The sequence below is a fragment of the Colias croceus genome, chromosome 18, assembly GCF_905220415.1.
Source record: "Colias croceus chromosome 18, ilColCroc2.1".
Taxonomy (NCBI): domain Eukaryota; kingdom Metazoa; phylum Arthropoda; class Insecta; order Lepidoptera; family Pieridae; genus Colias; species Colias croceus.
Genome location: NC_059554.1, coordinates 3,159,536 through 3,174,481, shown reverse-complemented (window position 1 = coordinate 3,174,481; position 14,946 = coordinate 3,159,536). Strand labels below are relative to the sequence as shown.

At 33.3% G+C, this 14,946-nt stretch overlaps 1 protein-coding gene across 1 annotated transcript in view; it reads left to right on the top strand.

Annotated features, from left to right (window-relative positions):
* The window catches only part of LOC123699985 (myosin-I heavy chain), an 89,226-nt gene that overhangs the window by 39,204 nt on the left and 35,076 nt on the right, over nt 1-14,946 (top strand). Inside the window, exon 3 of the mRNA XM_045647053.1 lies at nt 14,234-14,354. Within this exon, the coding sequence (XP_045503009.1) occupies nt 14,238-14,354 (117 nt within the window). The 5' untranslated portion in view covers nt 14,234-14,237. The remainder of the gene's footprint in view (nt 1-14,233; nt 14,355-14,946) is intronic.

Below are 14,946 nucleotides of genomic sequence, written 5' to 3'. Positions count from 1 at the left end.
TAGTAAATATGATAACGCTGAAAGGTTCGAAAGTAGCTTTCCTAATTTATGTAATACATTTTTTCATCTTCAAAATGTTTTATATGTTACAGTCTAAGGTTACAGTTATTATGTTCTTAACCTATAAAAACTTCATTAAGACCCACATTGCGAGCGTTCATTTAATGCTAGCGTTATTATGATTATTTTAGGTCATGACCGGGCTAGACCTACGCTAAATAAAGGAATTTCCTAACAAGCCGAATTAGGATAAATTGTCAGCAAGATAGATTACAATGAACAAAAGGATATCTCTCATTTAGTAATATGATGACGTACCTTAATGTTTGTCATTCATTCTGATAAACTAAAGTATTTTTTCTTTTTAAAAAATTATTTGTATAAGTATATTATCTACCGTAAACCATAGAAATTGATTTTAGCTCCTGATAAATGTATATTGTAGGAAATATGGATATCATAAGGAAATCAAAGCATTCTTACCTGACCAAATAAGGTGATCCAATTAGAAAACATCATAATATGCATAGTTAATGATACAAATAATTATTCATACGTTTTTAATTCAATCTCTCAGATATTATCCGTCTTAATGGAGAAGAAAGAGCAAAAAAAAAAGTTATATCTATTTAATACGTAGGTATAGTCTTCCCTCTATCCGATCTATTTCCTGCGCACGCGCCGCGCCGGTTTCAACGTCAATTAGATAAGCCGAGATTTACGAGCGCTACCGGCGCGCGCGCATCCGAAACTATTTATTGACCATAATATTTTTGTTGACACTGGATAAATATAACTCATTTGCAGGATATGGTGTATTATTATGAACGACGTTAGAGATTTCCTTATTTCTTCCTTATTGTCGTTTTTAATCACATTTTAATATTTATTGCTATATGCAGTTATGACATCGCGTCTACCTTAATAATATATATAAATCTCGTGTCACAATGTTTGTCCTCAATGGACTCCTAAACCACTTAACCGATTATAATAAAATTCGCACACCATGTGCAGTTCGATCCAACTTGAGAGATAGGATAGTTTAAATCTCAAATCGTTTTAGAGAAAGCGGGCGAAGCCGCGGGCGGTAAGCTAGTTAATAATTAAAAACTGAATTATAACTTATTTTGTTACCTCAAACATGTATCAAAGGCTCATACGATCATAACTAAGAAAATATAAGAAAAATGGTTTAAAATAGAACGCACTAACCTCTAGCTTTCTTTCTTTCTTTCTTTCTATTCCGATTTACCTCCGGAAGCAACGTACGGAACCATACATAGTAGTAGCTGTATACTAGCAGCTTGTAAATTAAAACGGTGGAGGCACGCAATATCGCACGTTAGCTTGATTGCGCCCTGGGCGATCGCAACATGTGCTATAAATTGCTTTTCTGGTTGATGGACTTTAAAACCGAAAATAGATGCGGTTTTGTCTATAAAAATTGTGGCAATGTAGTTTTAATTGATCGTGCTATGAAGTTTGGAATAATTAAACATAACAAAATTTAACTTTGCCGTTGTGAGTGCGAACTTTTGGTAGATAAATTCTGACGTATTTCTGTTAAAAAAAATAACGTTATGAGTTAATACTGATTGAAATTTATCTTATTTCATTAGCAATAGGAATTATCATTTCACAACCTCATCAATGTAATTCATAAAATCCATCAAACAAACTTCCTTCAGAAATGCTCAAAACTTCACCTAATTATTAGTGATGCAACGAATACGAATACGAATATTCGTATTCGCCGAATAGTAGACATTTACCGAATATTCGTATTCGGCGAATATACGAATATTTAAAAACGAATATTTTTGTACGCAACTCTCCTTACTACAGATTTAAAAATCGCCCGTAAAAAAATGTCGTGTGCAGAGACTGCTGATCCACTGGCCTTTTGGCGAGATGTCCATTTTCCAAGTCAGAAAAAACTCGCCCAAAAATATTTTACGCTGAAGCCATGTACAGTCGCTTCGGAAATACTTTTTTCAATGGCTGCAGGAAACATCCAGACTGAAAAAAAAATCGCCTAAAACCAGAAAATCTACGAATTTTATGTTTTTTCAATAAAAATTTGCCTAATGTAAATTTTAATTAATAGAAGAGTAAACATTAAATAAATAAGTCTTTTATTACCAAGACGAGATATTCGTATTCGTATTCGTATTCGTATAAGTACGTAGTATTCGTTGCATCACTACTAATTATCCATTTAGAGCATCGATCTCATCTCATCACCTAAATATCAAGTTATGACGTAATAGAAGTCAGTGCCGTGGAATTAATGAACATTTGACGTCGAGTGCAGTGGACTGCAATATGCAATTTAGCCCATATTTGCTCCACTAAGGGCCGATTTTTCAATGCCCAGATAAACAGTCTAATAACTACCCCTCGAATAGATTTATTCAATTGCTTATCTAACTCATAACGGATCGCCTATTTTTCAATCGTGATTTATTTGATGAATAACTATCTGACCAAATATTTCCATATTGGCAGCTCTGCTCTTGGAGTGGCGAAACAAACATATTAAATTAGTCAGGTTAGAGCGGGATAGAGTCAACTTGCAATATGTCAACAACCGTCATTATGACTCACGTCAGGAGTGCATTTTAAGTTTATCTTATGTTCTATGATTGTTGATTATTGTTTTGATTCGAGTAAAGAGTTTTGATTAAATTTGTGTTAAAATTTATATATTTTACGATGGAAACGACATAAAGGCAGCGTCCGGCAAATTTTCAATGGCATGATCATCAGTAGGTACTATCAAAAACATCAATTTCAATATGATTTTAATTGATAATTATTTTATAGAAAGAGGCTTTATTGTAAAAATTCTACGCTCTATGTTATTACATACGAAAATATCCCAAATTTGACGCGTCAGTTGTCAACTCAAACGTCTAATCGTCGAATAGCACGCTATCTGGCCGTTGGAGCAGCAGATAGATTTATTCCTCAAATAACGTAGTTATTCGATAGATAAGTCCTATTCGTCTATTGAAAAATTGAATATTTTGTTAACTGACGAATAAAGTCTATCTAGCTGTTTATCTGGGCATTGAAAAATCGGCCCTAACATGTATAGTTAGGGAAGTAGGTTATTCGAGACTTGTAGTTTCAGGTCTTATCACTATAAGACGTTAAACTAAGTCAAAGTAAACGTTTTCTTAACTAAGACTCAATAATGTGGACACAGTAAACTTTGTAGTGGTGTCGATTTTATTCCAGTTTCATACCTATTATCAGTTTTTAGCAAAAGTATACACAATACAATCATACCCTTTGTGAGCTTATTTTACTGATCAGATGTTCAATTAAATGTCTTGTGGTTAATGACCCTCATTTGTTTGTTTTTGTTTGAGTTTGTTCCCCTGTGGTGGAAAATTTTGTTAAATATTTTTTAAACCATCGTCTAGCTGTGGTCTAGAATCTAGATCCTATATCAGCAGCTCTAATATATCTCGGATCATTTTTTTATTTGTGAAAACAAATATGTACCAAGTTTTTATGCCACAGATACATTTGTACACATTACTATAGTCAGAAGTAATATTCATTCCTCTCTGTATAAAAATAACTTCAAACATAACTAAATTGAGTTAACTTTGGTTATTTATGTCAGTCTAAATAAACAAAGTTGCCAGTCAAGTGAATTCTTCATCTAAAAAAAGATTCATCTTGACGTTTTCACTCGTACAAAGGAACCGCCAGAATAAATAAAGCGAATACTTGTATGTTTGGAAAAAAATGTTCTAGTATGAGACTTGACTTTTTAACTAACTTGCTAAAATTAACTAAAAATTATAAATACCAATTGTTACATAATTCTGTGCTTATATCTCAATCATTAAGGCTTATTATTCAATTTCTAGTATCATTTGGACCAATGCACGAGGAAAATAAATTGACTACTTTGCAGACGAAATATCCTTTAAAGCAGAAATAGTATTGAATACGTATAAATTTATTTTCCTTCTTGAAAAACATATGTATTTCCTAAATTGCCAATCTTCTCCCCGATATCTATAACCACATGACAGGATCCACCTGCGCCCTCCAATTGGATTTCACAAACGAGATTGTGGTTGTCTATCAGAATTTCCCCGAAATCTCACCCAAAACGCTTCAAGCGTTAATGAAATTACAAAACGAGTAAACAAAAACAGATTAACGCCATCAGCCGTGTCGGAAAGTCAATTAAGTACACTCGAACAACGGTAATCCTCTCGTTACGTGTTTGTGGTCAAAATTGCCGACAGTTTACTTGACGATTAACTTATCGATAGGCTAATGAACCTGGGAGGTAAACAAGTCTTAACAATTGTGGAATGTTCTACGTATTTTTTCCTATTCTGTGTAAAAGCCATTATTGTAGGACAATCGGTAGTCCTGCTCATGACAGAAAAATAATAAATATAGAATAACACCGTATCCAATAACAACGTCGCTTGCTTCTGGATACGATGTGATTCTAAGCACTTTTATTTAGTGACTTCGTTACATCAATACAACTAATTCACACAAATCTTAATGAAAACGATTACTGATGCTGGTATTGACAATAGTTCTTAGTAAGAACTGCCTTCATTGGTGCTTGCCTTTATTTTACCTCAGCCGTGCCGTTATAAATGCAGTTTCCTATCGACAACATTTCTTTGTGTATTAGCTATTTCTATTTCTATTTCTCTATTATTTATTCAACATCACTTCAGTTAACATACTACTTTAAACACGACGTGATACTTCCCTAATTTGCTTATAAATTACCCAGTTGGACGGGATTTAATCAAATTAAAAACCGATTCACGTCCGAAGTGCACAAGAAATAAAAATTCGTGTGCGGCGTCGTGTTTCAAAGAGGCCTGGAATGGAGACAGCCCGAAATAACTCGACGTGAATTTCACATTGTTCCACATTAGGTATAGGAATGTCACCGCCCTCATCTTGCGAGATCACGCGCGGACTTGCTTATGTATGTTTTAAAAACTGTTTTATTCATTAGGCGACAAAGGTTTCCATGGGGACGCTCTCCTATGCAACTGTTTAGCAACTCGACTTAAAGCACGCAAATGGTTCTCTTTGTGAGCTAATAAAATAAATATTCATAGCCACATCAAAGCTAAAGGATCAGATTGCATTCAAGTGCACTTTGAACAACGCTAAATCTTTTTATTTTTCTCTGAATAAATTCTGACGTTATTGTAGCAGTGCACCAATTAAACGTAAATATGCTGTAAGGTAAATATGGTAAAGTCGGGTACAAAATATGAAGATACCGAGGTTTCTGAAGAAAACTCTTTAGAATTGCTCTCCAATCAACTTGGCAAAGAGAATAAACATAGCAGTGAAACTCCCGCAGACTTAAACTACTTTGTCTACGAGTTTAATGGAATTGCGTCTAATTATTGAGTTTGTGTCTTTTTCTTGGCCGGGACGAATGGGATAATTTATGTTTGTTATGATTACTTTTGTAAGTACACCCACTTCAAATAATTTGAAGTTACTTAGAAGAGTGTTTCTTGCTGCCGTTTTATATTAATTTTACAAGTACCTACCTTTCATCCTTTATCAAAATTATTTTTAAATAAGCAAAAAAAAATGAAGCGTACTAATTTAAATTGTTTCCGCATATCGTTTCACATGACATATCTTTTGAGCATTTTTCAATCTTCACTTTCTGTTTTGTTCGTTATCTGTGTGAAAATGGAGTTGTAAGTGATACATTGCATATTGTATTCCTATCTATTAAATCGTAACTCACTCAAAGAACAATGTATGTGAAATTATTTCATCCATGACGCTAATAGGTACTACAAATCACGTCGTCGCTGAACGCCTTTGAGTTTTGACGCTCTGTTACGCATGCTGACGGTCGTGTGAACATTTCTTGTTCAAATTTTACCCTTCAATATACAATTCAAGATCTCTTGAAGCTAGTTAGCATTTCAGCCCTTATGCCTTGAGTGTTAGAGAGTATATTGCCGTGTTATAGTATTACAAAGGGTTTACAGTTTATACATTGTTACTGGGTTGGCGTCAAATTAACTGTTTTTAAATTAAAACTATGCTCGTAAATTTTGTATTTTACGACAGAGAAGAAATCTCAAATATATTTATGTAATTGGTAATTATAGAGAAGTATAGTGTGGGTAGAAAATAAAGCCTAGCAAATTAATACCTAAACTGTCGATAATTAGTGATACATGAAAAGGGAATGAGAGTAAGGACAAATTAAATAGGAGCAAATTATATTTAGCAGAATTTTCCTTTAACGCTACGTTAATTAAGAACTCGAAACAAACAATACTGTGTTTAATTATTACTCGAGTTTATTGAAACAAGCCAGTTAAATATACGAAAATAAATAATTTTTCCCGGAAAAATTTAATAGCTATTAAAACAAAAATAATGTTTCCATTACACACCAATATTAATTTACGCGTGTTTTCCAAAGCAAAATTTAAAATATTAAAATATCCAACAAAATATTTACGCATTAAAAATAATAAGGGAGATAGAACGAAATATTTTTCATTCATCAACGCAAAATTTATATCGATCCTAAAATCTTTCCTAATTAATCTGTTATTCGGTAGCTTTTTGTATCTAAACTGAAGCGCAAATATAAAATAAACTCTCTATATCTTCATACCATACATCCATACTAATATTATAAATGCGAATGTAACTCTGTCTGTCTGTCTGTTACTCAATCACGCCTTAACTACTGATTCAATTGGCATGAAATTTGGTATAGAGATATTTTGATACCCGAGAAAGGACATAGGATAGGTTTTATCCCGGAAATCCCACGGGAACGGGTTTTCTTTGAAAACGCGGGCGAAGCCGGGGGCGGAAAGCTAGTTCTGTATAAAACGTACTGTTACCAAGACTACATAATTTAATGTTATCTTGTCTGGTGGCATCGCACTTTATCTCCAGAGACGGTCTAGACGTTTTTCTCAAAATTTTCCTCTATGGTTTCTTAGTTTGACCAAAAATTGACAAAACACGCAAGTAAGGGCTTCGTGTTCTTAATTAGGGTTTAAATATATCCAATTTCACGAACACATAGGTGTAAGACGTAAGTACTTACCCTAAAATGTTTTATTATTTTCTTGACATTAACATGATAATGTTCATAATGTTATGAGACAGATATTAATATCTTAAGAGGCCTACACCACCGAAACTAGCGCCACCGAACATTTTATTTTTTTACTCCTTAACCAGATCAAATTTAAAAAATCTAGCTCGGTACTTTGCTAGTATATTACTTGTAGTATTTTTGGTATTACTTTTCACTATTCTAACTGTTCATTATTCTAGAGAACTTTTGATTACCGCCAAAAGTGGCCACTTTTGGCGGTAATCAAAAGTTCTCCTAATTTACCGAATGCAAAATAATGAAAAGTAATACCAAAAATACTACAAGTAATATACTAGCAAAGTACCGAGCTAGATTTTTTAAATTTGATCTGGTTTAGGAGTAAAAAAATAAAATGTTGGGGGGGCGCTAGTTTCGGTGGTGTAGTCGCCTTAAGAAGGATAATATGGATAAAAAGTAAAAGCTCTGTCATTTCCACTCGTACACACATGTTCAATATTCTTGTAACTAAATATTTAGTATTATCAATCGGAACCTTAAAAAACCCATAGAAATTATTGAGATCGATTAATTTATTATATTCAAGGAAATATAAACGACAGAATAGTTCCAGTTAATATTCCTCTTACCCTAATAATTTATGATATACGAACTGTACAAAAAAGGTAATAAACATGCTCTACTATCTCCCTAATTCGACTCATACAAATCAAAGGCAAGTGAAGTTAAATTACAAATTGCTCCCGTCTTGAACAAAATCATGTACGCGTTCTTCGTGACTTGTCATAATTTACAAGTTTTCGCTATTTGGGGGACTTCAAGCACAGACTTCAAGAGACATGCTTTATTTTGGCAGAATTATTAATAGTCGGTTATAATAAAGAACAATATGGGGTTCAGTGTATAATAAAAATCGTACATAGTGAGTTATTGTCTGATGATAATTTTTTTGTTTAGACTTTGGTGGGTTGATTTGGACGTGAGAGATATAAATATACAACATGGATAATAACTATTAGTATACACCATCCCTAGTTCTTTAGATTAAATGCTACTACTACTATGGATATAGTAATAATATCTATGCGCCAGCTAGGAAGGCAAAATACAATGTTAAAAACTAGCCATAATTATAATTAGCAAACTACACGTTCAAGGATAAATAAAATTCCCGTCCACAAATATTAAACTATCGAATGTAATAAATTATAAAGCGAAATATTAGTCTCATAGCAATCGGTAAGTCTTAATTATTGGTTATACAAGGCTAACCTTTAAATAGTAACTACCTATCTATTTAAATCCTTCGAAATTTCCTCAATTTAAATCGTTAATCAAACACCTAAGATATTATTTGAATCCGTGCGATTTTTTGTAACATAGAACATAAGAAACAAGACAGTCTAGTATTTTTATCATAAAATCTTCCACCGCGTGTCCGCCCACACCCAACCCTCTCTTTATATAATTTATGGTTGAGGCAGTTTCATTTATTTTACTTATTAGAGTCAGTATGAGGAATAACACTATAAGAGTAATGTTATTTATGATATGTTATAAACAGTGCGTAATATACCTACTTTGTACTTTTCATGAGTTATGATAATATTTTTCTTATTTAAGAGGGCTTATTCAATTTAACGCAAGTCAAAATCTCCGCGATCTATTACGATAGATCGCGGCTTGCGCTATCCTTTTACTATGAACAGCATAGGTCCACAGGAGAGCGCCGAGCAACATGTCCTCACTCTGGAAAGGCTCGCTGCCGACTGATTTTAATCGGGTCGCGCGCAGTGTTTTATAGTAATTTAAAAAAAATTGTAGAAAAATAATTTAGGTACCTTAGTTGATTTTTTAAATTTTATCTTATAAGTAATACGTTCTTTTATTGCAATATGTATAAATTATATTCAACTAAGTCAAATATCTTGGTGAAAATAATCATTTTGTCGACTATAATTTCTAAAAAAATTCACATTGTTCGGATTTTAATTTCGTAAGTTAGGAGTCCAAAATAAAAAAATCTTTTAACTAACTATTTTAATGAGGATTTTTGCAGTTAGTTAAAAAAAATGTGTGTTAGATCTGTCAGCAATTTCAGATATTTTTAGCTTCGAAATTGACACTGAATGTGAAATCAAGTAATCATCGGCTCAGTTATCTTGATGGTATTCACAAATACTGTATTAATTGAAAAAAACTCTTAACTAACTATATAGACAATAAAATTTCCTAAAATTATTAGTAATTCTTATGTTTGTAAGATAAGTGGTTGATGGACAATCTGGTTTGAAAAATCACATATTTGAGCCAAACAGCGCACAGACCGCGTACACGGCCTTAAAGCGTTTCGTTTTTATAATCATATTTCGTTTAAGTATCTTAACCTTAATAGACGAGAAGTAATAAAATAAAAATAATTATTGTCTATTGAAGCTTTTTTTAAATTACGAAAGAAATTATAAAAGCACTCAATCTATTTCTAAGAGCTCTACAAAGTTATCAACAAGCTTTGGAATAAATGTTAAATAAAATATTAATTTTCTTAATAAAATGAAAGTCGAAAGCTCCCCAATAACCTTCAAGGGTCGGCAAGGATACACGTAGGCGACGGGAGCGCCTGTCGCCTGCCAAATACGAATAGTTCAATAAATAGCTTATTACTCGCTTTATTTAATACTAGCATTCCGCCCGCGGCTTCGCCCGCGTTTTCAAAGAAAAGCCGCATGGTTCCCGTTCCCGTGGTATTTCCGGGATAAAACCTATCCTATGTGTTAATCCAAGTTACCCTCTATATGTGTGCTTAATTTCATTGTAATCGGTTGAGTAGTATTTGCGTTTGACAAACTTTCGCATTTATAAATTAGTAGGATTATTTTGCCAAAAGGATTTCGAAGATAGTTTATATGTGTCATTTAGTAGATGAAAACGAAACCGGTAACCGGTAAACGAAACGGTACAACACAACGATAAAATAATTTATAATGAAACTACCTATGTATTTTATCGTAAGAGCGGAGAACTACGCTATCAAGAATCTCTTTAAATAAAGAGCAAATGTGTTTTTAAATGACACGAAAAACTAACCCACAAAGACAATTCCGTCATTTTGGGAAGTTGCTTTAAAACAGAATTTCTTGCCATTGCAGATAATCAATTGTAAAATCAAACAATCGTCATGTAATTTGTTTATTACATAGTCAGTAAAAGCTGCACGCATAAAATTAGTGCCAGAAGAATTGAATAACGCGTTTCCGAGAAACCTGAGTCGCCATTGTTTTGTGTAGACCATGAGAATTTCCGTCGTGTTTCACTTTATAAAAAATAGATTAGAATGTAATTATTAATACAAACAATTTCTTGATACAGAAACAATAACAATAACGATCGTTATATCATTGTTGTGATCCAATTCAGAACTCTATAAATGCGGTTGCAAAATAACTGTTTAATTATTTATTAATCGATTATTACCGTAATATTTTTAATTAACCCTTTATTAACAAACTCTCGTAAAAGCGCGGATTGTTTAAATTCGTTACGTATTGTTACTTGAGCAATAATTATTATATTTTTTAATTCGATAGTATTACATTGCAACAACTGTTTACGATGATTTTTAAAATAATGCAAATGGCATAACTATTTGATTCGTTTTTGTTTCTGAAAAACTTGCCACATTTAACATGGAAAATTGCAAATTTAAAACACATTTAAAACTTGTTTTCAATAATTTTCAAACGTTTCCGAAAATCGAATTATTTGCCTTCATTACGAATCTACCCAGTCACGATGAAAATGAAAAATATAAACGACGTAATTAATAAGATTAGGGGAAGGGGACGTCCCTTTTACAGCCCTGAGGACTTGATGAGTATGAGGTAGTTATTTCAAATTCGTTTATATTAGTAGATAACTTTTACTTTAATCGTTCGAAGATTGTAAAGCTACTAATAAAATGTCGAGGTTTGTTTTGGAGTTTTTCATTAGGCGGATTCACACAGCGAGCAGCCTCGCGAAGCATTTTCCGAGCGAGACTGGTCTATGTGAAATGTGAATTGTGGACGTGCCTCGGCCGAGGAAAGTCACGGCACATGCGCTTAGTATTTAAAAAGATAAGATGCAAGTATAATGTACCATCTCACTTAAATCACAGTTGTAGACAGTCCAAATTGTCTGTCTGGAAGTAAAGAATTTTTCATTCTCCAATTTTGCAGTGTAAACTTATAAATACCAATAGCTTTCCTATTAGAAAAGGCTATAAGGGCGGTGTGGGTGTGGTAGAAATGCAATCTCATTTCAATAATCATAATCACAAAATAGTTCTAGACATATGTATAGTACCTTATACACTTACCATAAAATGTTATCATAATTTTTTTTTACAGTCGGCAATAAAACCCGTTTGACCTACGCCTTAACCCTTGTTTTGAAAAGTACATTTAAATTGCAATTTTAAAGGCTTCTTATATTAGTTGTAAGATTTAAAAAAATTACACTTTGAATATAAGAAGATAAGGATACGAAAGATACTTAGATAAATGCACATGGTATACACCATGATTTTATTCGAGGAGCTTCCACGCAAAACACGCTATCGTGTATGACTGTCGACTTTTACAGATGACAAAATAATCATAAAGATTGCACAAAATCACATAAAGCCGTACCTAATGAAACTAAACCTACGACATGTGTGGTCTCACCTGTTTAAATTCGCTACATCTAACCTAACAAAACTGTCTTGACTAACAGTACATTACTTGTGTTATCCTAAAAGGGAATGTCGCGTGACAAGAATCGTTATTGGTACAGGTTCTATCGACTAGACATGGAAAAAATACATCGCTATTAATATGCGGATATAGGAAATATGGATTGTATCTCTTTATGGTGACTTTGTCTATGTCTAGTTGTTATTAAGTAGAACGATTGATGCAGCAGTGTGCGGTTACTTTTGAATAGTTCTTTACGACTTATTATTACACAGAACACGATTACTATTTACTTTTCGTGAAGTCACCTATCCCTAAAGCAACCTTCTTTATGTGAAATGCATACATAGGAATCGCATTTCATTTAACTTTGTATTTGTTTTTTTTTAAGCTATTGCATAGCTTCTATCGCGGGCCTTGAGCGCGGGGACCGAATCGAGAAATTCCGTAACGAAAAAACCTCACGCTCCACACTCCGACGGGCGGAGGTGTGGCTTGAAGGCATAGCATGCAATAGCTTTACCGCGGCAGTCCCCGAGTCCCACACGTTGTTTTTTTTTCAATTAGATTCAGTTTAGAAATTTGTGTTGTTTTTATATGCTTGGATCCGCATCACGGCGTTCTAATACGAATGAAGTGGAATTCCCTTTTCTACGAAGCCCCTCGGGACGTTGAATTGACCTCAGTCCAAACCTTAATATCTACTATTATGTCTATAGACCAACATACGAACAAACATAAACATCCAAATAAAACCGTATACCCTTTTTACAGCGGGGTTAAACCCCATCAACCCTTTCAGACGGCATAAAATCAAAATAACTGCAAATGAACAATAATTTTAGGCACTTATGCTTGTTTATTAATGTTAAACATTACAATTATTTAATTAAATGATATTTGATTACAAATATGCTACTTAAATATGAAAATTTAAAGCGCAAATTATTGCACCAGAGCGCTCTTATATCACTTCCAATAAGAATCGTAATATCTAGTGATGTTTATATAATATCGATAAGCGGGGAGTCGAGGGCGAAATGACGTATTTATCCGCAAGTGACATTTCCGTCCGATAACTTGTGAGAGTGGAGCGTCCTGCCCCAAGGACTATTATACTGTCATCGCCAACGGGAGGGACTAGCCTCCATATGTTACGATGTTTGACTTATTTTATCGATAGGGTTACTGAACTTTACTAGTGTGCTAATTTTAAGATTCGTATTTATGTGCCGTTTTATGTTGACAACGTTAAATAAAATAAAGGGTTGTCTCAAAGGTTAACCTTAGAATGTTTTATGCAGTTTGCTCCTTTTTTTATATTGTAAATCATCTTGAATTTATTGTATGGCACAAAAAATGTACTGTGTATGCTAAACTAAAGTGTATGCTAAACAAAAAGCTACACATGCGATATGACAAACATAGTTCATGTACAAGCAATCTAAGATAAGTATCATATAAAGTGGTCCCCGGGTGAAATATCATGATAGTAAAACGCCCCCGTATCTTATAGGTCTATTTTCTACGACACTTCGATATCACATGTCTTCTACAATTTGCTATGAATATTTACAATCCTTTAGATTTTAATAGCTTTTAACTGGTAACTAGTAATGACTTTAGCCATCCCTTCAATTAGTTTTTTATTAATTGCAATATATAATAGAGTCGTTAAAGTTTATTTTATTAATAAAATTTAATTGGCATAACTATGAATAAAGACGCGATAATTGAAGCTTTGATATGTTGATTTTTTACAATTTTACTTTCACGAATCATGAGGTCTATATTTTGATCTTAAGAATAGTTCATTTATTAACAATTTATTACATAACAAATAATGCGATTCTGCCATTTCCGCAAGCTTCCAAAGTCCAGAATACTTGACGATTCCTAACCATCATACAATCATCATGCGGCAATCATACTTCACATTTCACCGCTTCAATTACAATTGCCATTTCAATTTACCTTAAGCTAATCCTATATTACAATATTAGGCATATCATCTCCACAAAACCAATAAAGCCAATAAATAGCTTATCGTACATTGCGCCAATCGATACCGTCTCGGGTCAAGTATTTACAGATCTGCTCCTGACACTTCAGCTCGGTTCATCTTGGGTTTCCTTGAGCTCGTCCTAAATAAGATCGAGAAGAATAACAAAGATTTACATTCATAAAGACTTAGTTTCTATTATATGTATAAAAGGCTTAATGTCAACGATTTGCACTAGGTTTCTTTAAGCGGCTATGAAGAGAACAATTATAGCTATTAGTAGTAATTTTTAACAATATATCTAAGAATTAAAAGGTACTAATGCTGTTTAATATCAATACACTTAGAAACCCATTATAACACGCCTATATGAAATCCTTTTAATTCCAGCACCATGGAGGAGGACAAAGACGAAGGGCCCGGCGTGCCCGACATGACGATGATGCCGCTCATCACAGAAGACGCCATCAACGACAACCTACGGCGGCGGTACAAGCACGACCTCATATATGTATCCTTTTTACAATAGACTTTACTACAATACTAAATGCAAAAGGACTTCACTATGAAATAAGTTGTTAATCTTAACGACTGAGTTAGTTTTAATCTCATATACTATGGTAGTATTCAAACCGCCTGTTTACAAGTTTGATAGAAGTAAAAGTTTACAATTATTAATAACTCACGTAATTATAAGGATATATACCTCGAACAAGGGTTCTTTTAGCGACCAAAAAGCTCTATTTCCTTCTTCAACTTGGAGAATGTCAATCTAAATTTATCCTAACAAGTAAGTTAATTGAGAAGCGAAAACGTTAAAAGCGTTCAGATAACATTACATTATAATTAATTCGCAGTATTTCTGTACTACATTCGTAATACATACCCGGGGGTTAAACTTAATGAAAGTCATCCGTTTTAATGCATAAGTATGTATCAGACTGGATGTGCCAATAAACTGAGCTATATATGGAATAATTCGCGATTAACTTCACGGTGCAATAACGAAATCTTAGCCAAGAGCGATACCTGAAATAACCGTCAAGTTTTTTTGAACAGACTTGCTTATCTTTTGTATGTGTTAGCTTTTAGGAATTCAGCAT